The sequence below is a fragment of the Amblyomma mixtum genome, chromosome 6, assembly GCF_055824585.1.
Source record: "Amblyomma mixtum isolate Tamu chromosome 6, ASM5582458v1, whole genome shotgun sequence".
Taxonomy (NCBI): domain Eukaryota; kingdom Metazoa; phylum Arthropoda; class Arachnida; order Ixodida; family Ixodidae; genus Amblyomma; species Amblyomma mixtum.
This window is the reverse complement of record NC_143017.1, coordinates 51,951,005-51,974,847: the sequence shown is the minus strand read 5'-3', so window position 1 is coordinate 51,974,847 and position 23,843 is coordinate 51,951,005. Positions and strand designations below refer to the sequence as shown.

The following is a 23,843-nucleotide window of genomic DNA, read 5'->3' as shown; positions in this document are numbered from 1 at the left end:
ACGTGACACATGACGTCACGACAGAGGAAGACGGAGGTACACTACAGCCCTTCGCCGTGGTTATGCGCCGTGCACACCACGTGGTACAGTGACGTCACACCACGTGACATACCACGTGACACATGACGTCATGACAGAGGAAGACGGAGGTACACTACAGCCCTTCGCCGTGGTTATGCGCTGTGCACACCACGTGGTACAGTGACGTCACACCACGTTACATACCACGTGACACATGACGTCACAACAGAGGAAGACGGAGGTACACTACAGCCCTTCGCTGTGGTTATGCGCCGTGCACACCACGTGGTACAGTGACGTCACACCACGTTACATACCACGTGACACATGATGTCACGACAGAGGAAGACGGAGGTACACTACAGCCCTTCGCCGTGGTTACGCGCTGTGCACACCACATGGTACAGTGACGTCACACCACGTGACATACCACGTGACACATGACGTCACGACAGAGGAAGACGGAGGTACACTACAGCCCTTCGCCGTGGTTACGCGCTGTGCACACCACGTGGTACAGTGACGTCACACCACGTGACATACCACGTGACACATGACGTCACGACAGAGGAAGACGGAGGTACACTACAGCCCTTCGCCGTGGTTACGCGCTGTGCACACCACGTGGTACAGTGACGTCACACCACGTGACATACCACGTGACACATGACGTCACGACAGAGGAAGACGGAGGTACACAACAGACCTTCGCCGTGGTTATGCGCTGTGCGCACCACGTGGTACAGTGACGTCACACCACGTGACATACCACGTGACACATGACGTCACGACAGAGGAAGACGGAGGTACACAACAGACCTTCGCCGTGGTTATGCGCTGTGCGCACCACGTGGTACAGTGACGTCACACCACATGACACATGACGTCACGACAGAGGAAGACGGAGGTACACTACAGCCCTTCGCCGTGGTTATGCGCTGTGCACACCACGTGGTTATGCGCTGTGCACACCACGTGGTACAGTGACGTCACACCACGTGACATACCACGTGACACATGACGTCACGACAGAGGAAGACGGAGGTACACTACAGCCCTTCGCCGTGGTTATGTGCCGTGCACACCACGTGGTACAGTGACGTCACACCACGTGACATACCACGTGACACATGACGTCATGACAGAGGAAGACGGAGGTACACACAGCCCTTCGCCGTGGTTATGCGCCGTGCACACCACGTGACATACCACGTGACACATGACATCACGACAGAGGAAGACGGAGGTACACTACAGCCCTTCGCCGTGGTTATGTGCTGTGCACACCACGTGGTACAGTGACGTCACACCACGTGACATACCACGTGACACATGACGTCATGACAGAGGAAGACGGAGGTACACACAGCCCTTCGCCGTGGTTATGCGCCGTGCACACCACGTGGTACAGTGACGTCACACCACGTGACACATGATGTCACGACAGAGGAAGACGAAGGTACACTACAGCCCTTAGCCGTGGTTACGCGCTGTGCACACCACGTGGTACAGTGACGTCACACCACGTGACATACCACGTGACACATGACGTCACGACAGAGGAAGACGGAGGTACACTACAGCCCTTCGCCGTGGTTACGCGCTGTGCACACCACGTGGTATAGTGACGTCACACCACGTGACACATGACGTCACGACAGAAGAAGACGGAGGTACACTACAGCCCTTCGCCGTGGTTATGTGCCGTGCACACCACGTGGTACAGTGACGTCACACCACGTGACATACCACGTGACGCATGACAGAGGAAGACGGAGGTACACTACAGCCCTTCGCCGTGGTTATGCGCCGTGCACACCACGTGGTACAGTGACGTCACACCACGTGACATACCACGTGACACATGACGTCATGACAGAGGAAGACGGAGGTACACTACAGCCCTTCACCGTGGTTATGCGCCGTGCACACCACGTGGTACAGTGACGTCACACCACGTGACATACCACGTGACACATGACGTCACGACAGAGGAAGACGGAGGTACACTACAGCCCTTTGCCGTGGTTACACGCCGTGCACACCACGTGGTACAGTGACGTCACACCACGTGACATACCACGTGACACATGACGTCACAACAGAGGAAGATGAGGGTCCACCTCGCGCCGTCGCTGTGGTTGCATGCCGTGCAGGCCACGTGGTACAGTGACGAGACACCACGTGACATACCACGTGACACATGACGTCACGACAGATCGCCGTCACGCGCTGGGAAAGGGAGAACGATGCCATCGCCCAGACACCGGAATGTCCTCGAGCGGCATTCCCGCGCATTTCGAACGCGCGTTCACACTCGGTGTAGGTGAAACGCTCGCTCCACCGGGCAGGCGGACGCGGCTTCCGTGGCAATCCAGACGCCCACCCAACGCGCGTCTCGGGGTTAGTCGGCGTTCCGCTGTAGCCATGCCGTTGTCTTCCCCCACGACGAAGGCTTCTAGTGGTTGTATTAAAATGACCAAGTATTCAACCAAGGAAAGCCATGTATTACCAAGCCTAGCCATCAATATGCTTCACATCTGACCAGGGTTAACCAAGTTAAGCCTCAGCCATTTTTTTTTTGCTGCAGTCACTAGATTATTGCACAAAGGAAACATGTGGGCAGTAAGGTCGAACAAAGCGCAGGTCACACATTTTTCGTAAATAATATGCCTCAGCATGAGCCAGGTCACCGCTAGTATCCCTACGGAGAGAGTATAAAACACGTGAGCCTTAGTGTTTTCTTTTTTGTTGTTGTTGTTGCTGCTATTACAACTGGTTGGGAACAACAGTTGCAAAAAAAAAAACCTCCTGTTCTTCTTGCATTACTTGTTTGGAGAGTGGATTAGTATCAACAGCGAGTAAGTTCCCGGGCATGGTACGCGATCCACTTGAGACCACGCACCTTTCTAGTTTATGATAATTTTGGTAATTATTGGGCATGGGCCATACTTGTGAGTCCTCAAAACACAGCGTGCAAGCATTATTCAGCAATTCTGACAAGATTACGTGCTCAGAGCCTTTCGGTATGCTGAGAGGAAAGTTCCAAACACTTTCCCATTCCACTACGGATGATACGAACAAATGAGCTGTGACCACATCCTCGAGCACTAAATGCTGCCCATACACTGACACCGCCGCGATCGCTAGTCATGCGGTACGCTCTGCGAGCAGTGAGTAGCGGTGCACAGGCCATTGATCACCAACGCTGCGATCAGCAGTTATGCTGCAAGCACCACAAGTAGTGATCTGTAGCCACACAGCCATAAATAAATCCCGTCAGCTGCAAACAAATCCTATCAGCCATAAACAGATCTGCATAAATGCATTTAACATGCTTCCGCATATGGACTTTGTTCTGTTTGTCTTGGATAGCACAGAATTTTGGATGATACAATTTTTTTCCTGAGCCTGTGGTATTCTTTTGCAAGAGAAATATGATGGGAGTCCAAGCTCTCATTACAAAAAAAAAAAAAAATCACAAAAATCCTACCAACCCGAAAATGCACAGTGACAGCAATCAACAAAAAAAAACCTCTTGTCACAAATGAGGCACAACAACAAAAGTGTGCCGATGAATTACAGCCATCTTGGCAGCAATAAGCGGGAAACAGCCTTTTCGGAATTTCACGTACTTGCAGAGCAGCCTTCAAAAAATTTCTACAGAATTACTAATCCTCAAATTAAAGTCTGTGAGCGCCCCAACCAAGGCCACAGGAAAAGGGGAATCGTGGCCACAGCACAATACGTCACCACCTAACAGGAAGCAGTCAGCGATACTCACGGTCGAATGGCTTCAGGAGAACCTCGGGGGTATTCACGCTTTGAACCTGCACCCGGATACGTCCAGACTCCAGGAAGAGCTGCAAGCGAAGATTCCCAATTATTGCGGCACCCACAATCGCAAGAAAAGTGCATTTCCAGCTGTGTTGCGTGTGCGTCTCCTTATCTTGTTCTACGTCAGTTTCGCTGGTTCCACCATCTGTGCATTATGAACCAACTAGCCTAACAACTTCCTCTACTGAAAGTGGATTTCGCGTCCATGTCATTAAACTTTATCTTCCTTAATTTTTTTAGATACCAAGGTTATAAAATGGGAACCTCTTCAAAGATTTAACCTGATTTTAGTACCGATGAGAAAATAATACACACTTTTTTCCTCGCAGCTCATTTGATTCCATCTACGGAATGAATCTAATGTTACTTTCTTCCTTACTTACACATGTATGTTGGTTTCTACTTTTTGCCATCGTGTTCCTACAAAAGCCTTAAAACGAGATATTAGCACCAATGAATAAGCAAATGAATAAAAAACCTGTCGATATCAGAGTGAAAAATAGATTACATGCGAGAGATGGGTTCTGATTAACCCTTTGCAGCACTTTTAATGATGGACAATGCAGCAATTAAAATCATTTTTTAATGACAGGAAACACAGCAGTTAAAAACCATCATAGTAATTTATGCATGAAATGCAACAAAATATGGCATCGGTATGCAACGTTTTATGCAGATTTCAGAACTGCATTTTATTTTAAGCTTGCTGGTACTGGTGCAGTCAGAACGCTGAGTAATTACAATTAACTCTTTCCTTACCGCGAAAAAATGGCCTATTTTTAGTGTTTTAAAATAAAAATTATTTCTTCAAGAAATACCAAAGGCACTGTTCACTGCAATATATCAAACTGTAGCTTATTGTTTACACTTCCAAGCAAAAAAACTGCCAGAGTTGTTTGTGCAAAACTTTCAGAAAATTTATTGATTAACTAACGGGCTCTTTAGGTGAAAAGGAGGCTTGGCCTTCCTTGGTACCATTATAATAAAAACCTGCTGGCGCATTTGGAATAATATCTAGGCTATATGTTTCGAAAACCGTAAAGCACCAAACTAAACCACTCTCGTCACTTACAATCAGGTGCTCTACATAAAATCCTAAGTGAAAAGTAAAATGAACACGTGCAAGCACGCGCTGATGTACCAGGCCTCCAAGACAAAGTCTCACAATCGAAACTGAAATCCGACTATTGCATGTGATTGTCGTAACTCACCACTACTGCTCTAAAAAAAAAAAACCAAAAAAAAAGAGAAAAGGACAGCGTAAGAACCAACAAAAGTGCTCAGTGTAGCCTTCTGCCTTTGAGGAGCACACGGGAAACAAATTCCTTGATCTACAACAGGCCAACTAGGTGCGATCAAAGTTTCATTTTTTGCGTCGCCTACTAACGTTAAAAAATGAAAAAACAAAAACAAAACTGGAACCAAAGAGGTGGTGTTATAGAACCAAACTGGATGGCACAGCTTGTCCAGAAGCACCATCTTGAATTTTTGGTGGCAGGTTCAAGACGTCTACAATTCCTGACTGATGACCTATGGCGTGATAAGGAAAGAGTTAACACCCTCATAAAGTCATCCACAGGGTGTTAAATATCTAAGGAGGAAGTTTTTGACATAATCATGTTCATAAATCTTTGTTATGTGCAGTTAAGCTATCAGTTCTTTTAACAAACTTTCAGAAACTATTGTATGTGCGCATAAATAAATAAAGAGCTTTATTGCTCTGCTGGATTTATTGAACGTCGATCAAAATGCAGCACCCAAGAACAGAACATTCCAGTGCGGTTCTACTACTGCTTTGTTTGTACCAAGCAAATGTTCATGAGTCAGCTCAACTGCATGTTTCCTTATTTTGCATATTACTACCCTTTTATACTAGAACAATATCAGTTTCCACAATACAACAATGAATGAAGAAAGGATGGATTAAACACGCGTAGTGACTGCCAATGGTACTTTTTTTAAATTAAAAGTTCAGTTAGTAGTGATGCCTATCCTGCAGGAACATGCCATATGATATCACCAACTAGATAATGTGCACATAATGCTACTAGAATTGAAGAAACAACAGTGCCCAAGACTGGATGAATGGTTGAAGAAGCAGCACACACAGCCTAGATGACTACAGTCACCATCAGCTAGAGTCATCATCATCATCTACAGCCTAACAACAACCACTGCAGGGTGAAGGCCTCTTTCATGTCTCTCCAATTAACCCAATCCTCTGCCAGCTGTGGCCACCTTATCCCCATCGACTTCTTAATCTCATCCGCCCACGTTAAGTTTCTGGCGCCCCCTGTTAGGATTGCATTCTCTTGATTTCCAATCTGTTACCCTTAACTCTTTCGCTACCACGCCATAGGCAATCGATCGCATATGATCGATTCAAATCGTCCGCGCAAAATAGCTCATTTTGGAGCGTCGTGGACGTGCTCCGCCATCTAGTTAGCAAGCTCAACAACTGCTCTTTCGATTGCAGCCTTGGTTTTAGTGTTTTGACATAAGGGGGCGCCATGAAAAAAAAAGTTTGAACGGCCGCAGCAGCGTCAGCCGGAGAAAATGGCGTCCGCATCGCCGCGCGCTCCTCGAAAGCGAAAGCTGACACCGAGCACGTCGGCCGGTTTCGGTTTCGTTTTTTGTGATGAAAACAGCGGTTATTAGTCGGGCAACAATGTACAAACGTCGGATTTCGGTTTCGACAGCGAGACTTCGCCTCGGGCGCCTGGAACGTCAGCGCGTACTTGCATGTAAGTTCTGTTTTCGTTCGCTGTGTGTTTTCTGCGATGGATACGCTTTGTAATTGATGACAGTGGTATATTTTTGCGATTCAGGGTCTTTACAACGTATGGCGAAGACAGTTTGCCAAATGCTCAAGGTCGCGTCGCGTTTTTCAACCAAGACGACAGCTAGGTGTCCCCATCGACACATCGCTGCGGAGCGGCGCTCGGAGATTCGCTCGAGCTCTCGACTTTTTTTTGATGCTCTTCACGGCGGAAATAATGAAGACAATGTGCCGAAACACTAATAAGTATGCATGAATGAAGATTTTGAACAAGCACACATACGCTCGGCGTGACGGCTCATGGGAAGACGTGAATCCGTTGGAGATGCTGAAGTTCATTGGAATCATCATATACATTGGAATTGTTGACCTGCCACGACTATATATCTATTGAAATACCAGAATAATCTATTCTGGCCCTCTGCCATCAACAATCATTTCCCAAAATTGGTTTTTCGCTTTTTTTTTTTTTGCACGTAACGGACGCGGATGTTTCAGCGGCGGCAGCATCTATTGGCAAGACTTGGAAAGTATCCTGGCTTTTGAACCACATCGATAAAACTTATTTCATCGATCCTGATGTTTTAGAGATTGCCTAAAATGCCAAATTTTATTAGATGGCTTTCAGGGAGCAGCTCATTCAAGAAATCTTCGGGTATGGTGAGGGAAAAGAAGTCCACGCCCCCAATCCTCCCATAGAATCCATTCAGCTCCAACCAAAGAAATGAAAAAAAAGAAGAAACTTCAAGCTCGGCTATCAGAGAACAAGGGAGGAACAAAGATAAAACCTTATGTGAAGCACCTGTCAGTCTACCTCTGCTTCACATCTTCACCCCTGATTGCTCTTCACAGCGGCACCGCAGTCATGACCCCTGACTTGACTGGCCATGGAAAGTGCAGTAATTTTTTCTCATGGCTGAAACTGTGAATAATGACAGCTATAAACATGTGCAACAGTTTGTATATTCCAGTTTTCGTCTAATCGAGTTCTGGCTTAGTGCAGCCCGTAATTTTTATTTTTGCTATATACTTTTTTTGTGTTTTTGGCATTTACAAATAAATGTTCATTCACTCTTGCACACACAACTCTTCTGTTTGTTTCATTCAGAAGTGTAACTAATAAGCTACAATTTCATGCATTGCAATATGTGCTGGGTGTATTAGTTCTTGTGAAAACATTTTTCCTTTCAGTACACTCCAAATCGTCCATTTTTCCGCGGTAGCGAAAGAGTTAATGGCCATCGGTTATCTTGCCTTCGCATTACATGCCCTGCCCAAGCCCATTACTTCTTCTTGATCTCGACTAGGATGTTAAAAACCCACATCTGTCCCCTGACACACTCTGCTCTCTGGTCTCTTAGCGTACCCACCATTCTCCTTTCCATAGCTCGCTGTGTTGTCCTCAATTCAAGTTCAACCCTTTCAGTGAGCCCCCATAGGTGAGTAACGGCAGGATACAGCTGCTAAATACGTTTCTCTCTACGACTGCAATTGTATTACCACTGAAGATGTTCTAGCAGTTGAAGATGCTTTGTGGCCAGCAAAAGTAGATGCACGAATGCGGTCATACTCACCTTAACGTAACCCTCAATGGAAAACTTGTTGTAAAGTAGGAGTCCTCGTTCATTGAAGGTGCGGAAGTCAAAGCTGCAGTTCATGCTGCTCTGCATGTAGCCAGGAATTTTCAGCATAGATGCCGAGTCAACAAATGTCACCGGGATCACTTGCTCGAACTGCAACGAGAACACAGCTGCTGTCAGTTTCAACTAGAACATCAACGTCCACTTCAGGATTACAGTAAAAGCTCGTCAATTTGACTCCCCTTAATTCGAACCACCGGCGCAGTCCTGGTGAAAGCCCACGTAAGCTTATAGCGTTGGATGGTCACTAATTCAGACACTACGGGTCTCGCACCAGTTAAATCGAACAGGTTTCCAAAGGGAGGCCGTATCCAGGTATAATTGGCACAGCAAGCGATCAACCAAGTAGCTCTATTCAAACCAGGACTGCGTGCTGCAGAGTCGCCCGCAAATCTTTGAAGTGCGCACAACGCACAGCCCCTTCCCCGAGAAATAAACCGACTGCTTAGTACTGGTTTCGCTTTTCTGAGCTTCGCACCAGCATGTGGCAACAGCGGCTATTGGCCGCACATCAGCCAGCCAGTCAATCCCAGCTGCCCGGTGCATCGCTGGTCTTTAGTTTTCTTTTGTTTTCTCACTGCTTCAGCACCACTGCACACTTGTCTCGATTCTGTTCACATGGTTCTTCCGTTCTTCCAACATGCTGAAAGTACACTCTCGTCGTGCCATTCACTTTTTGTACAATGAACGCTCCTCAAATGTGACACTGCTGCTGTGCTGGCTCCAGTGCTACTATGTCGCACTGCAAAGGACGCTGCAGGATCCCTAATCATTTTGAAACAGTCCTGATTCAACGCTCCAGACAATTTGCATGCAATAAAGCATTGACGAAACTATGAAAAACAGTCATTGGCACACAGTTCTGACCTTAAAACCAAGAGGCCGTTGTCCAGTCTTTCATCAAATAAATTTACTGCGATGCAAAACGTTCTTGCTAGTTTTTCTGGGGTCATTCGATAATTTGACCCTCAGAATAATTTGGACATTTTTCCTGGTCCCTTGAAATTCGAATCATCGAGCTCTTACTGCACTTTCTGACTAAGAGCTTAAAGGGGTGGAGACACCAAATTTGTGGTTCGCGTGTTCTTAGTTTCAAACGTTTCTTATGGCTCCAGGAAGCATGATACACACTCAAAGATTCATATATTCACAGTGAATAATTTATTATAGCATTTGTAGGTGAACGATTTTCGGTTTCGGGACACCGAGTTGTACAGTGACGTCACAGAGGGGGAAGATCAACTGCTTCGCTTGGTCACGTGGGCCCACAAAAGTTGTGACGCACCTACTGCTGCATCGTCTGCTTTCCCACATACGTGCTGACCAGCGCATGAAAACAAACAACTGCATGTCTAGTCCCAGCAGCTCGGATTCTGACAGATCTGATTCCAATGAGTGAGGATATCGACTTTTTTTTGTTCGCACGCTAATATCACCTTCGCGGGTTCGCGTGAGGATGCGAAATGCCAAAGCATCGCTGCGCCGCTCTACCCAAGCTGCGCCCACAACCGGTGTCACACTTCGCTGCCATGCAGCAGTACCTGAGCGCTGCTTGGGATGGTGTACAAGTATCACAAGAAAAGACAAGATCGCCTTGTTATCAGAACTCCCAGCTATACTCGAGCAGCGACAAAGCATGCCTGCTTATGTTGGGAGCTTTCGGCAACCGAGCGAATGGCGGTTAGCAGCAAACGCGGCTCGCTGGTGCGTCGACTGCACTCACGCGGCTGTGCCCCGCTCATCGTACTTCACTGTATTTTGGTATGACGTCACTAAAACTTTAATTTTTCTACTCCCCTTGTGACGTCATGGTTGATGACGCTAGCGATGGGTCTAGATCATGAGAGTGAGCATTTAGGTAATCTTTGGAACCGAATTAAAATATTTTTTAAACGTTTGTTGCGTCCAACACCTGGCTGTGAGTGCCCTTGCATACATAGAAATCCCATAGCAGGCTTTTTATAGCTTCAAAATTTGTCTCCACCCCTTTAAGGTGACTTATTTTTAGTTGCTCCCATTTTCGTAGTAAATCGAGCACTTTTACACTGCAGTCGTACACTGACACCTTCTTAATTGTATACCCTGCTGCTGTTTGCTACTGTAGACTTAGTTCGCACCCACACTGGATGCCACAGCAAAACCTGAGCAAACTACTGTTTCAGTTCATACAATTAGTTGCCTCTTGATAGCCCAAGCACAAAGGACGGAGCTCAAAGTTGGTTCAAATGACGCAGAGTTCAAGCTCAGGGGAGCTTTTTTACGCACCTGGTGCAGACGGGACCAAAGCATCAGTTTGAATAAACCAGTTTCTCAAATTAAGCAAGTTCAAATTAATGACAGTCCACTGTTCCATAAACGACTGTTGTGTGTGACGGGAATGCACATTAACAAGATTTTTCAAAAGCCCTGCCCGACCGCATAGCAGTGAACACCTAACAGTGATGCAAGGACACAGTCCTTGCAAGCAAAGAATTGAATTGAATTGAATTGGCTTTTTATTTGCAGATGCAGATACATTCCTTCTGCTCACTCATTTCACACAAATAGGCATTGCCGAAATGCCACTTAAATGCCACTGATTGCCTTCTCTCTGTTTCTAAATGAAAAAAAAAAAAAAATGCTTGAGTTTGAGTCCTGAAAATATCATGGCACATATTTTCTATTCAATCTGTCTGTACAGTCAAACCCGAACATAACGAAATTGAATAGAGCAAATTATGCTTTATATCGAACACTCAGAAGTACTTCTAGCATCATGCATGTAAAATGTAGTTTTTACAACCAACTACACATTGAATGTATCGAACTCTGAGCGCCCACGATCAATCCACGGCTGCACCAACTCTGGATCATCTCCGGGCAACCATGCTGCCTGGCCTTGCTTCAGTGAAACCCGTGAAACACAGGAGGAGTGGGAGCAGCCCTTTGAAACTCGCACCTCTGACCAGCTTCGCTTTGCAGCGCTCCTATTCGGCAGCCGCCTACCGCATGATCAAGTACGTGCGAGAGGCTCTGAATCTATCGCACAGGCTTTGGGAGAGGAAGGCAGCCCCGCGGAAAGCAGCTCTCTCGCTGCACACTTGCTTTCTGGTGCTTCAACGTGCAACATGATGACAAAACAGCCACAAGCGCTGCCGCTTTCCGACAAACTTGAGGTTACTCACCGCAACGAGCGTGGCGAAAAAAGTCAAATGTTTCAGTGCATTTCAGGATTTCGAGGAGCGTGCCAAGTGCCATCTTCAAAAACAGGTCGGCTATCAGAAACAACGCACACGAATGCCGGAATGCTGATGGCCGCCGCCTCCGCAAGCCACCTTACAATGAGTTGAGGAAGCCTAAACCAGTGATTCTTGGACGCCCATGCATGAAACCTGCCCATCTCTGTCCGCACACTGCAGCAGAAGGCAAAAAATTTTGCCTGCATCTTGGACGTCGAGGGGTTCACGGCGGGCAGTGGCTAGCTCCAGAGATTTAAGGACCGCTACTCCATCCCCAGAAAGTTGGCTGCACACGAGAGACATGCAGTCGATGCAAAAGGCATCGAGAAGGGGGTTCAAGACATGAGGCGCGTTGTGAGGGAGAGGTATGAACTGTGCAATGTCTACAGCATGAATGAAAATGCTTTATTTTGGCAACTGCTGTTGAACGGCACCTTGGTGCTTGAAAATTAGGAGCACCAAGGGGGTAAGAATGAACAAGGCCTGCGTGACAGTTCTCCTCACAAACATGGAGAGATCTTCAAAGCTGAGACTATACTTGTCATTGGCAAGTTCAAGCCGCCCATGTGCTTGTAAGGACGCACTTCACTCCCAGCCACGTACAACTCGAACTCCAATGCTTGGAGGGCGTTGTTTGAGGCGTGGCTGCGCGACTAGGATGACGAGCTTACAAAGAGCCAGTGCAAGATTTTTCTCCTCCTAGATACCAAATTTACATGATTGTAAGTCTACCTATTTTTTTAAATCTGAAAATCCTCGGTGAGGGGGTCGATTTACAATCGAAATCAAAGCATGGCACCATAAATAAAGGTGAGAGAAAAACGAGATGTCAGGGATGCTACAGCGTAGCTGCAATGCCATTTTTGCTCTACGGCTCTGCCCAGTATCATTCAGGTATTCTACAGATTTGTTCAGAAGGATTTTTCTTTTTTCTTTTTACTTTCAACTGTGCACTCCCAGCTCATCTTTCTTTCATCAGCGTGTTTTCCCTCCACTCCCGGTGTATAATGAATTTGGTACTGAAGTTTACTAAGGTTCTTTATAAGCGGGTCCGGGCATGAATTATACCATACATTGAACAAATCACGCTGAATCGCTGCTCGTTATAACTGGGTTTGACTGTAGATGCTCAGATGTCATGCTTGCAAAATGGCTATTCTTGTTTAGGGCATCTTTGCTACCTTTTGTTTTTGTGCTAGGTTGGCACCCATGCAGAAAATGGCATGCATACTCACCCTACAGCTGTAAAGCACTTGGCCAAACTTGGAGTACATGTACCTCTCTTCATCTCGCTTGAGTTCGTATATGACGTTCGTGTCATTCAACATCAGGTTCTCTATGCAGCCTGAGAAATTGGCTGCCACCTTGATGCCCTCCTGGTTGAAGTTTGCCATGCCACCCACATAGAGCTGGAAGAAAACAAAGAAAAAGCCACAAGTGACGCACCAGCAAGGACGCTCCGGCACTGAAACACACGACCACAGGCGTCATAGCAGCCAAAACTTTTTTTGCCAAACCAAGTCGGCAATCTGCACCTTTTCCAAACGTGCACAGCTATGATTCTCTTTGGCATACAGCACAAATGTGCAAGTTTAGTCGCAGCTCTCTACTACATATGGGACAGCACAGCTGGGCAACAAGGTGTAATGGGGAAGATGTGAAAGAATGAGACTGACTGCACGACAAAGCAAAAGCGTTTGTGTCGCCAGTGCAGGTGATGGGCAGGGACAAACCCCCCTAAGACTAACTCACATCCGGCCTTTTACAGAGGTTCAGGAGATGACGGTTCAAGAAAGAATTACCGAATTTGCTCACATAATTTGCGCACTTTCTTTAAATTAAGGATTCAAAAAGGGGGTGCGCAAATTACGTTAAAATTTTCTGAACACGTCGTAAAAAAGCTATAACGGTCATAACGCGGAATATATACAGTATAATGCCACCTATATGTAGACAGGGCCCCCATCTCACATCCCTCGCTGACCAAAAGAAAAGGCTGGCTCCAAATATAACACATACACCCCTTCGTGCCCCGCCCCATGTTATGTAGTTCCCCATGGGGTGGCATGACGGCATGTGTGCAGCTGAAAGCAATAAACATGCAATGATACAATCGCGAAGCGAGCAGTAGGGGGAGGCAAAGGAGATAAGGGCATGATAAAATGGCACAGTTGCGTGTGGCCCTGCCGGCTAGCGGCAAACCGAACAGCAAACAGTTCGGTAGTTTCAGATTCGGGCGCGTGCGCATATGATCGCCCGAGTAAGCAACCGCCAGCACGAGCAAGCCGGGTAAATGGTGCATAATCCGTGTCCTCACCACTTGCACACCCGCACACGGCACCGCGGCCGTCCCGATCTTCCCAAGCCTGCCTTGCATGCACCCGCCTACATGCTGGTGGCCTGGTGCAGTGGAGAGTACAAAATAAGCGTTTTTGTTTTTTTCAAAAATCCAGGTAAAAAATTGGGGGTGCGCAAATTGTGTGCGGGTGCAAATTATGCGAGTAAATATAGTACTTTGCTCTTGTATCTGCTTAAAGACTGTACTGTTTAGCTCACCCTCAGTTCTGCAGCGACCATTTGGCCCAAGCATCTCGGCGGCAAACGTTTTGTTCACTATCTCTGTATTAATGATAACGATTATGATAATGATTTTGCTTTTCTCCTTTGTGGCAGCCACCACGGTGGCTAAGTGGTTATAGCGCTCGACTGCTGACCCAAAAGCCATGGTTTTGATCCCGGCCACGGCGGTCGAATTTCTATGGAAGCGAAATTCTAGAAGCCCAAGTGCCGTGCAATGTCAGTGCACATTAAAGAACTAATCTGAACGAAAAAACGTAGCATTGAAACAGGACACAGAAAGATGAGGACAGGACGGGGCTACAACTTACAACTGAATGAAATCGATGAACAAAAGACACATCCCTTCTCGAGCAAAGACACGCATGCGCAAACTTGAAAGAATGGCAAAACTATGATAATCTAAAAAATGCGGTAAAAGAAAAAATAAAAAAGCGACGAAAAGGGGAGGAATAGCAACCGCTGATGAAGGCTGTTGTACAAACATTAAGTGCGTCTTAGAAACTTTCTTTCTTTTTCCATTAGGTAAATAGATGTGAGTTGTCAGATGTCAGTTGTAAGTGGTAGCCCCGTCCTGTCCTCATCTTTCTGTGTCCTATTTCAACGCTACGTTTGTTCGTTCAGATTATGTATGACCAACTGGCCCCACAGTGTACTCTGTTAAACACATTAAAGAACCCCAGGTGGTCGAAATTTCCGGAGCCCTTCACTATGGCGTCCCTCATAGCCTGAGTCGCTTTGGGACTTTAAACCCCATAAACCATTGCCACGTGTGCTTTCACACAGTCACTACCAGCAGCCTCAAAGCACTGCCATCTGTCATCAGTATACCAAACCAGAGAGAGAAAGGAATTTTAATGAGAGGAAAAGGAGGAGAGGTCGGCCAACCCAGTGTCTAGCAAGTGCTGGTGTATGTCTCTGAATGCCTATTAGAAACACTGTGAGCATTCTTGTAATGACTGCCGAGTAGCCGAAGGTGTCGGGCAAGCATGCTACTGGCTCCGTGGAGATGTGGGTTCAAATCCAGCATAAAGTACTTGGGAGTGTTTTCTTTTTCTCACATAAGAATACATTTCTGATGGAAATTCAAGTCTTGGCATCAACTTTGGCACAGGTTTCCACATTAACTTCGCTGTGATTCCAGAACAATGCTCGACTGAGATTACGTAAAACAAGAACTAAAAGCACGACATGCTTCCAAGTCTTACCTCATCTGCCTCACACGATGTCAGTGGGTCAAAAAACTCACACTAAGCGACTTCATTCGAGCCCTTTTCCTATAAAAGCAGCTCGCACAGCGAATGGCAAGCGTTTATAAATCATGCCAGAAGCTAAACGATTAATTTTATTGTGGCTACATCATTCATTTTATTACAGCTACAGCATGCTCCCTGCCATGGTTACATACAGCTGACAACCCTTTTTGTGCAACCCAGCTATATATTAGGTATTTTCAAGCTATGCATCCAATAGATTTAGGCAACTGTGGTCCAAGATCTTTGGACACAATGGGCACCTCTCTGCTCCATACTCTTTAAAAGCTTACACCACAATGCCTAGTTGCGTGCGGTACACTTCCAGAAACTGCAGCATCCCTGAGTGTCCAAAACCCTTCCATCCCGAATCCATCTTGTCTGCAGTGAAAACACTCTTTAGGGAAAGCCAATAGGGTGCTGGCTTGCCTCTCTGTTCAAGTCGAGCTGAAAGGAGTCGCCTCTCAGCCGTTGGCGGATCACCACACGGTCGACAGTGAAGACCAGCTCCCGGCGGAAACGAGAGATCTGTACATCGTGCCAGAGGTTGTCGTCGAGCAGGCTGCCGCACGCCACCTCTGTAATCACACCTTCACCTCCTGCAATTGCAATGCACACAGGTGTGTCCACAGCACTTTCCCCTGTACACACTGCTGGCTACAAACCACAGGTTGTGCAACTGTTAGGGAACAGCACCTCCATTCCGGTTCACCGCCAAAGATAGTGCTCCCTAAATGGGCAGGCTTAAATTGCCACAACCTCACCTTGTGCTGTGTTTCAACTCTGTGTTTCACAACACATACTATGTTCTGTACAACTGTACATGTCATGCTTGAGCTTACTACACCTACAATTTCTACCTACACTGCCAATAACTGCGGAAGCTTAGCGGTTGCACACACCCAATCAACACTACTTTAGTCTGCAATCAAGGCATACAAAGTAAAAAGCAGTGTATCAAACTGAATGAGAAGCTTTGCATTATCACCTACTGAAACACTCAGCACTGTAAAGGCGCACAAACTCAAGCAGTCCTAGGCACTGCAGCAGAGCCTATGTAAACTGCCGCAGTTTCTGTAAACTGCCGCACTTTACAGTGCAGAGAGCACTATATGCATGCTCTCAGTGAACAGGCAAAGCTGTTTCTTGCAGAGACGCCCTTTCCCACCTTTTCATCATGCACATTACCTACAGCACTATGTAGTAAAGGGCCCACAATCGTACAGGCATCACTGAGTGCACCAAAAACTCGTCCTGTGGCATGATATTTGGGAGTGCGACCCCAAATTGTGCTATGAAATAGTGGAGACACTCTATATGCAAGGCAACGTGAGCAGCTGTGGCGCACAACTACCAACGCGACTTGGTGGCAAGGCAGCACGGCCACCACGTGGTTTGCATTTTGTCACCTCCACAGTGGTGGATTCTACAGTATTGCACGTCACAACAAAAAGGATCTACTGCTAATTAAGTGGCTTTCCTTCATGTGTGGAAAAAACACTGCCTCCAGCCTTGGCCACAATGTTGGCTTTTCAACACCGTTGTTCGTTGCATGCATCCATCATCTATGCCATCTCCTGAGAAAACAGCAATATTTCAGGCTGCAATAATCACTCTGCCAAAACATTTCAAGGCGAAAGCCTTTAATGGCTCATACTGTCGTCCATTACCAGAGGGTGTAACACCTTTGGCAGCGTGTTAACTCGGGAACTAAAAAAGATAGGAGAAAACGAAAGACTGCTTCAGATAGAGGAGGAAAAAACGAACCTAGAAGACAAGCTCGATTACTGTAGATTAATTAGTTAATTAATTATAGGCAAAAATCGAAATTCTGACGAAACAGCGTGAACGTCGATATAGCCAAGGGAATGGTGTGACATCACATCCACCGAAAGTCGTCACGGCATAGTGAAAATTGTCACAGAATGGTAGGAAGAATCTTGGATTTGTGTCAAATTAGATGAAAAAATGTGTAATTAAGCTTAATCAACCCTTAAGATCCCCGAAAGATGTATAATTTGGGTATCGATATAGCCACGGGAACGATGTGACGTCACATCCACCGGAAGTCGTCACGGCATAGTGAAAATTGTCACAGAATGGTAGGAAGAATGTTGGATTTGTGTCAAATTAGATGAAAAAATGTGTAATTAAGCTTAATCAACCCTTAAGATCCCCGAAAGATGTATAATTTGGGTATCGATATAGCCACGGGAACGATGTGACATCACATCCACCGGAAGTCGTCACGGCATAGTGAAAATTGTCACAGAATGGTAGGAAGAATGTTGGATTTGTGTCAAATTAGATGAAAAAATGTGTAATTAAGCTTAATCAACCCTTAAGATCCCCAAAAGATATATAATTTGGGTATCGATATAGCCACGGGAACGATGTGACATCACATCCACCGGAAGTCGTCACGGCATAGTGAAAATTGTCACAGAATGGTAGGAAGAATGTTGGATTTGTGCCAAATTAGATGAAAAAATGTGTAATTAAGCTTAATCAACCCTTAAGATCCCCGAAAGATGTATAATTTGGGTATCGATATAGCCACGGGAACGATGTGACGTCACATCCACCGGAAGTCGTCACGGCATAGTGAAAATTGTCACAGAATGGTAGGAAGAATGTTGGAATTGTGTCAAATTAGATGAAAAAATGTGTAATTAAGCTTAATCAACCCTTAAGATACCCGAAAGATGTATAATTTGGGTATCGATATAGCCACGGGAACGATGTGACGTCACATCCACCGGAAGTCGTCACGGCTTAGTGTCCTCGCAATTTTTCAAATTTTTTCGACAGATAAATCTCAAAAAATGCCAGTTGAGACAATAACTATAGCATAACCGGAAGAGTGATCTAGCCCCAGATTGTGGCACATGCAGAAAAAGCCTTATAGTGTAGCTCCTCAACTAGTTCCAGACAGAGCACTTCCAGTAGTGGCTATGGTTCCAAAAATAAAAGGAAAGGAAGCAGCCACCCACCAAGGTCCACTGCAAAGAGCAGCTGGTTGTGAACCAGCTGAAGGGTGAAGAGGTCACGCTGCGATCCATGACTGTACAGAAGGAGACCGTCCGCATGGTTGGTGCGGAAGCGAAGCCTCAGTGTGTCCTCCGTAGATGTCACCGGCCGGCGGCTCAGGTCCATCACCACATAGCTCTGGCCATCAAGTTGCAATGCCTCCGCCTCTGCACAGGCAGCAACCACAACACAGGCAGTTCAGTCACACATGCCACGTGCAACAAAACACAAATCAGTGTTTTGCGAGATGCATTTCTAATGCCAGATTATCCTTATGCCGCAACACTTCCATCGTGTTCTACAAACAGTGCAACGGCCCACTAAACTTGATGAACACTCGCAGCTATGCCAAAATTGAAATTCTCTGTCTATTTGTTGGGAAAAAGTTCAGATACCAACATTTTCCTTCCTAGTTCCTCATGCTCTACCGGACTGCCATACCAAGGTGCCATCACATTCCATTCACTAGAGTTCAATGCTGCAAAATAAAAGGCATATTTTCTATGCGGGCCAACATGTGACCATTTTTATGGATGTGAATTAACCCCAGGTCAGACCAACAGCACATACTGTTCGTAAATAACTACAAGTTCCCAATTTCTGAAGTGCAAGCATCAAGGCAGGCAGTGAAATATGGTGAATAGGTGCACCACGAGTTCACAATTCTGCACGCCAATTCTGAGTGCGTGGTGTTTCCACGCACTGACCATGGTGCGTGCAACTATTACAACCACAATGTTATTAGCACAGACACACAACACCTGTTCCTGTTTCACACTACTGACACCACCTGCAGATTGACTCCACAGGTGAACATGGTTTGAAATACGCGCTAACAATGACTAGGCTCCAGTTCCTCTGCCAGTACAGCATGCTGCTTCTAACAAGCAACCAGTGATTAAGCATGCATGCTCAAATACTGATCATGTTTACAGATCACTTATGTTGAAATGCAGCACAAGAGAAGCTCCCTGCAAAGGTACACTTGGAAGGCAAATAATATGAGTTTAATTTCAGTCCTGCACATCTATGCGATCAAATGAAATATGAAAGTCATCTTTTTCTCCTCAGTGGTCCCCTCTTTCTGGTTGTTTTCGCTGTTTTTGCCTATAGCGCCAAACAAGAAAATTAGAGTTGGAGGGCTGTACAAGCTGCCACGCTCATGGTAAAACCTGATCCACTTTTGAAAACTGTACATAAATACGGTCCCTCTCTTCTTTCCCCTAATGCAGTGACATATGAGAGGATAAGGCAGCTTCCAGATAAAACTTTGATGCTTTACAGGCACAGCAGAACAGATATTCTCATCTCAGTAGGCATTATAATGGTTTTAGTACCACACTTGCAGTTTTAGTTTCACACGAATGTACAAATTCTTTGACGTCTTCACTGCACCTAATATAAAGGGATAATTTTTTCTTTTTTTCAGATCACAGGCTACCTTTTCGTCACAAAGACTTTTAGTTCATTTGTTTGCTGAAAGACAACATAGCAACATTTCATATATGGTGGAAAACCTCGCTGCTACATTTATGAGTCAACATTTACCAATTTAGCAGGTAACTACGTACATCAAAACTATGAGCTATCAAACTATCAAACGAAAGTTATCGAAAATTCAAAATGGAAAGATCAGATGAAAACATGTTTCACTCACTCAGTACTGAGATTGGGTGCTACCAATCAGAATTGTGCCTAGCGCACATGCAGCGGAAGCTTGCATACAACTGTTGCTTTATCAGGGCAGCCCACAGCCGCACATTTTAATGGAATCCTCCCCCCGTGTATGCGGGGAATCGTCCCCCCATAGACAGGGCAGGGGTGACCAACAACAAAGGAAGCTCCCCGATGTTTCTTTGTTGGTAGTATTGGAAGGCTGTCGGCTCTCCCCACCTCCCCCAAACTCACCTCCCATCCCCTGCCCAGTCTTTCTCTTTACATTTTTGGGCAAGGTGTGTCTAGTGGCTTTTTTTTTTTTTTTGCTGCCTTCTTGGTGTGGTTTGAACAGCACTCACACCTGAAGGTTTGAAGCGGAATGGAAAGTGTCACCCCTAATGTTATTAGTTTTCGTTCGCTTTTACTGCTTCTTTCCAGTTTTTGCGGCATGCGAAAAGCTTTGAGTACTCAGAGACATAATATTTTGGGTGCATTTCGCGGGTATAAAAGAACAATATGCAAACTGGAGGCCACACCAATCACAAAGGCAGTGCTCAATCTGGGTGCCACCTCATTTCTGCTGCCGAAAATGGCCGCTGCGTTGCAACACTTATTGGCTCGAAACGAGCATTTCTGGAGAAGATTAAAATAATAAATATGGGCGTACAGGAGTCACAATGTCCCTTACTCCACACACAAAGAATAAAGACCTCGTGATTTATCTACGTCACAGGGCTCCTTTAAGCAGACTGAAGTGCTTAAAGAGCTTGATTTTCCTTTCAACCAGTTAAATGCCTGTGAAGTGCCAGCCCCTACATTTATGCACTAAACCATTGGATTTGTATCTACAAATACATATGCAGACATGAATGCAATACAAAGCAACACAGCCACCAGCTGGATGATTACAGTCCCTTGTCCAGCTTAGCTGCTTTTGAGGCACTTTTATTATAAAAGATAACAGCAATTAAATAAAAATCAAGAACATCTGCTATGAAAACCATTCTGCCAACCAAAGCCAGCTGTTCAGACAATTCTTCCTTTGAACAGAAGTGGCATAATAAAATGGAGATAAGACACAAGGCCATCCTAACCTTTCACTACTTTTATAGTGTCCTGCCTTCTGGATGCAATCCAGCTCACCTTAGCCCATGCATCTAGGTTGAAAAGCCTTTCCATCAAAACAAGAGATAGCCCACACTCACCATATTCACAGCCGTACAGCTCCACCCGAAGTGAAATGCGGTCCCTCCAGCGGGTTGGATTGATGCGGATGTACTGGGCTATGATGGGCACGTCGAAGGTGTTGTACACCTCTGAGTCACCATCACTGTTTCCTCTGAACAGCTGTAGCACAGGAGATAAAGAAGCCACCTTTGCAATGATACCGCACACGATGTTTGCCCAGAACTGCTGTGTGCACAAATATCTGTCTCCACATTCTCCTACTGCCTGTCTAATCACCAACACAAGGTCAGCACTTTATGCTACGTACTGATTTCTGCTTGACCTCTTTCCACACTAAGAAGTGCCAAGAAGAAGAAAAAAATGTTAAGCAGACATCCTGCACTAAGCTCGCTCATTATCATCATCAGCTTGACTACGCCCACCGCAAGGCAAAGGCCTCTCCCATGTCTCTCCAATTAACCCTATCCTTTGCCAGTTGCAGCCCCCTTATCCCTGCAAACTTCTTAAAGTCATCCACCTACCTAACTTTCTGCCGCCCACTGCTACGCTTGCCTTCTCTTGGAATCCACTCCGTTACCCTTTAAGACCAGCGGTTACCTTGCCTTCGCATTACATGCCCTGCCCAAGCCCACTTCTTCCTCTTGAATTCGACTAGGATGTCATTAACCCGCGTTTGTTCCCTCACCCACTCCACACGCTTCTGATCTCTTTTAACGTTACACCTATCATTTTTCTTTCCATAGCTCGCTGCGTTGTCCCCATAGGTGAGCACCGGTAAGATATAGCTGTTGTATACTTTTCTCTTGAGGGATATTGGTAAACTGCCATTCATGATCTCGGAGAACCTGCCATATGTGCTCCACCCCATTCTGATTCTTCTAGTTATTTCCCTCTCATGATCTGGATAAGCGGCCACTACCTGCCCTAAGTAGACATATTCCCTTACCACTTCCAGCACCTATCAATTGTGAAGTGCTGTTCCCTTGTGAGACTGTTGAACATTACTTTGGTTTTCTGCATGTTAATTTTAGGACCTACCATTCTGCTCTGCCTGCCTAACTCGTTGATCATGCATTGCAGCTCACAGCTCATCTCCTGAGTGACTTAGCAAGGAGATGTCATCAGCAAATCGCAGATTACTTAGGTACTCTCCATTAACTCTTATCCCCAACTGGTCCCAATACTGGCCTCGGAACGCCTCCTATAAACAGGCGGTCAATAGCATTGGCAAGATCATGTCTCCCTACCTGACACCTTTCTGTATAGGAATTTTATTGCTGACATTACGAAGGACTACAGGAGCTGTGCAGTTGTTATAGATATCTTCCAGTATTTTCACATAAGGCTCTTCTACACCCTGATTCCACAATGCCTGCATGAGTGCCAAGGCTTCAACTGAGTCAAATACTTTCTCGTAATCAATGAATGCTATATATAGGAGTTGGCTATATTCTGTGCATTTCTTTGTCACCTGATTGATAAGTGTCAATATGGTCTATTGTCGAGTATCCTTTAAGAAAGCCTGCATGATCATTGTTGAATAATCATGTAGATGTCTCTGGTGCCGAATGAAAGGCACAAGAAAATTAAAGGCAGCATAAAATGTCCTGGCTCTGCACACATCTACTGGTCTACTGTCGCCCCAACTTTTACCTCATTTAAAATGAATGCACTTTCATAACGATTATAATTTAGCACCCAGAGACAGCGGAGACAGGCCAGCCTTTACACTGACAACGAGCTAGTGGCAGAATTTTTATGTCATGTGCACATGCATCCCACTATATTGTACTACACTAAGGCTAACTGCTCAATAGTCACAGAACCAAAACTGATAGGATGCCAACTGTGGATCTAAAACTATGTTATACCCCTGTCACACGGCAAATTTAATGTCATTCTCATCGAATGGCATTTGTTCGACTTAATGTCATTTTTTCTGCGCACTGCTACACGGCAAAAACTAATGTCATTTGCAAATGATGGCGATTGCGATGGAAAGAGAGTACAGCATACAAAAATTTCGATGTATGCTTCAATGCGTTGCCAAAAGTATTGCTTTGCTAATGGAAACCGATTTGAAAATACTAATCCTCATTTCAATAACGTGTTGATCACTGCTATCCACCACGAGTCCAAGCCAAGCCAAAGCTCAGCCAGCGGCGGCAGGCAAATGGCAGACGTCATTTTGTGGAATGCTCTCTATGGTGAAATTAGTATTAGCTGTGCGTCCGCAAAAGCTTTGCGCATGCTACGGGTGCACCTTGCGCGCACTGCCTCCCGTCCTCACAACAGTTTTAGTTGGGAGCACAATGGTTGGGAGTGAGCGCAGCGCGCGAGAAGCATCGAGAAGCATAACATACTGTGGTGCCATCTGGATGACAGCAAGTCAAACCTCCAGAACTGTGTGCTGAAGAAACGTTTTTCTCTTTTATTAATGGCAGTAATGAATGCATTCGAAGGCTTTGTTTTTTTTTAAATCCAAATCAATTGGATGAAATGAAAGTGTAGATTCTAGTGCAAAGTTGGAGAAATACTTCGCCCAGGGTCGTTGCTTTGACGACAGTGTATGCCGTACATAGTTAAGCCTAGCATCAAGAAATCCTTAAATTTACCTCAAAAACGATTAATATTTCACACCTAT

The 23,843-nt window shown here is 45.7% G+C and overlaps 1 protein-coding gene across 1 annotated transcript in view; it reads right to left on the bottom strand.

Annotated features, from left to right (window-relative positions):
- The window catches only part of Nrx-IV (neurexin-4), a 73,273-nt gene that overhangs the window by 46,747 nt on the left and 2,683 nt on the right, over window positions 1-23,843 (bottom strand). The window contains exons 4-9 of the mRNA XM_089547922.1: window positions 21,217-21,358; window positions 18,319-18,522; window positions 15,755-15,924; window positions 12,731-12,904; window positions 8,212-8,370; window positions 3,806-3,884 (exon numbers count right to left, since the gene is read on the bottom strand). Of these exons, the coding sequence (XP_089404048.1) occupies window positions 3,806-3,884; window positions 8,212-8,370; window positions 12,731-12,904; window positions 15,755-15,924; window positions 18,319-18,522; window positions 21,217-21,358 (928 nt within the window). The remainder of the gene's footprint in view (window positions 1-3,805; window positions 3,885-8,211; window positions 8,371-12,730; window positions 12,905-15,754; window positions 15,925-18,318; window positions 18,523-21,216; window positions 21,359-23,843) is intronic.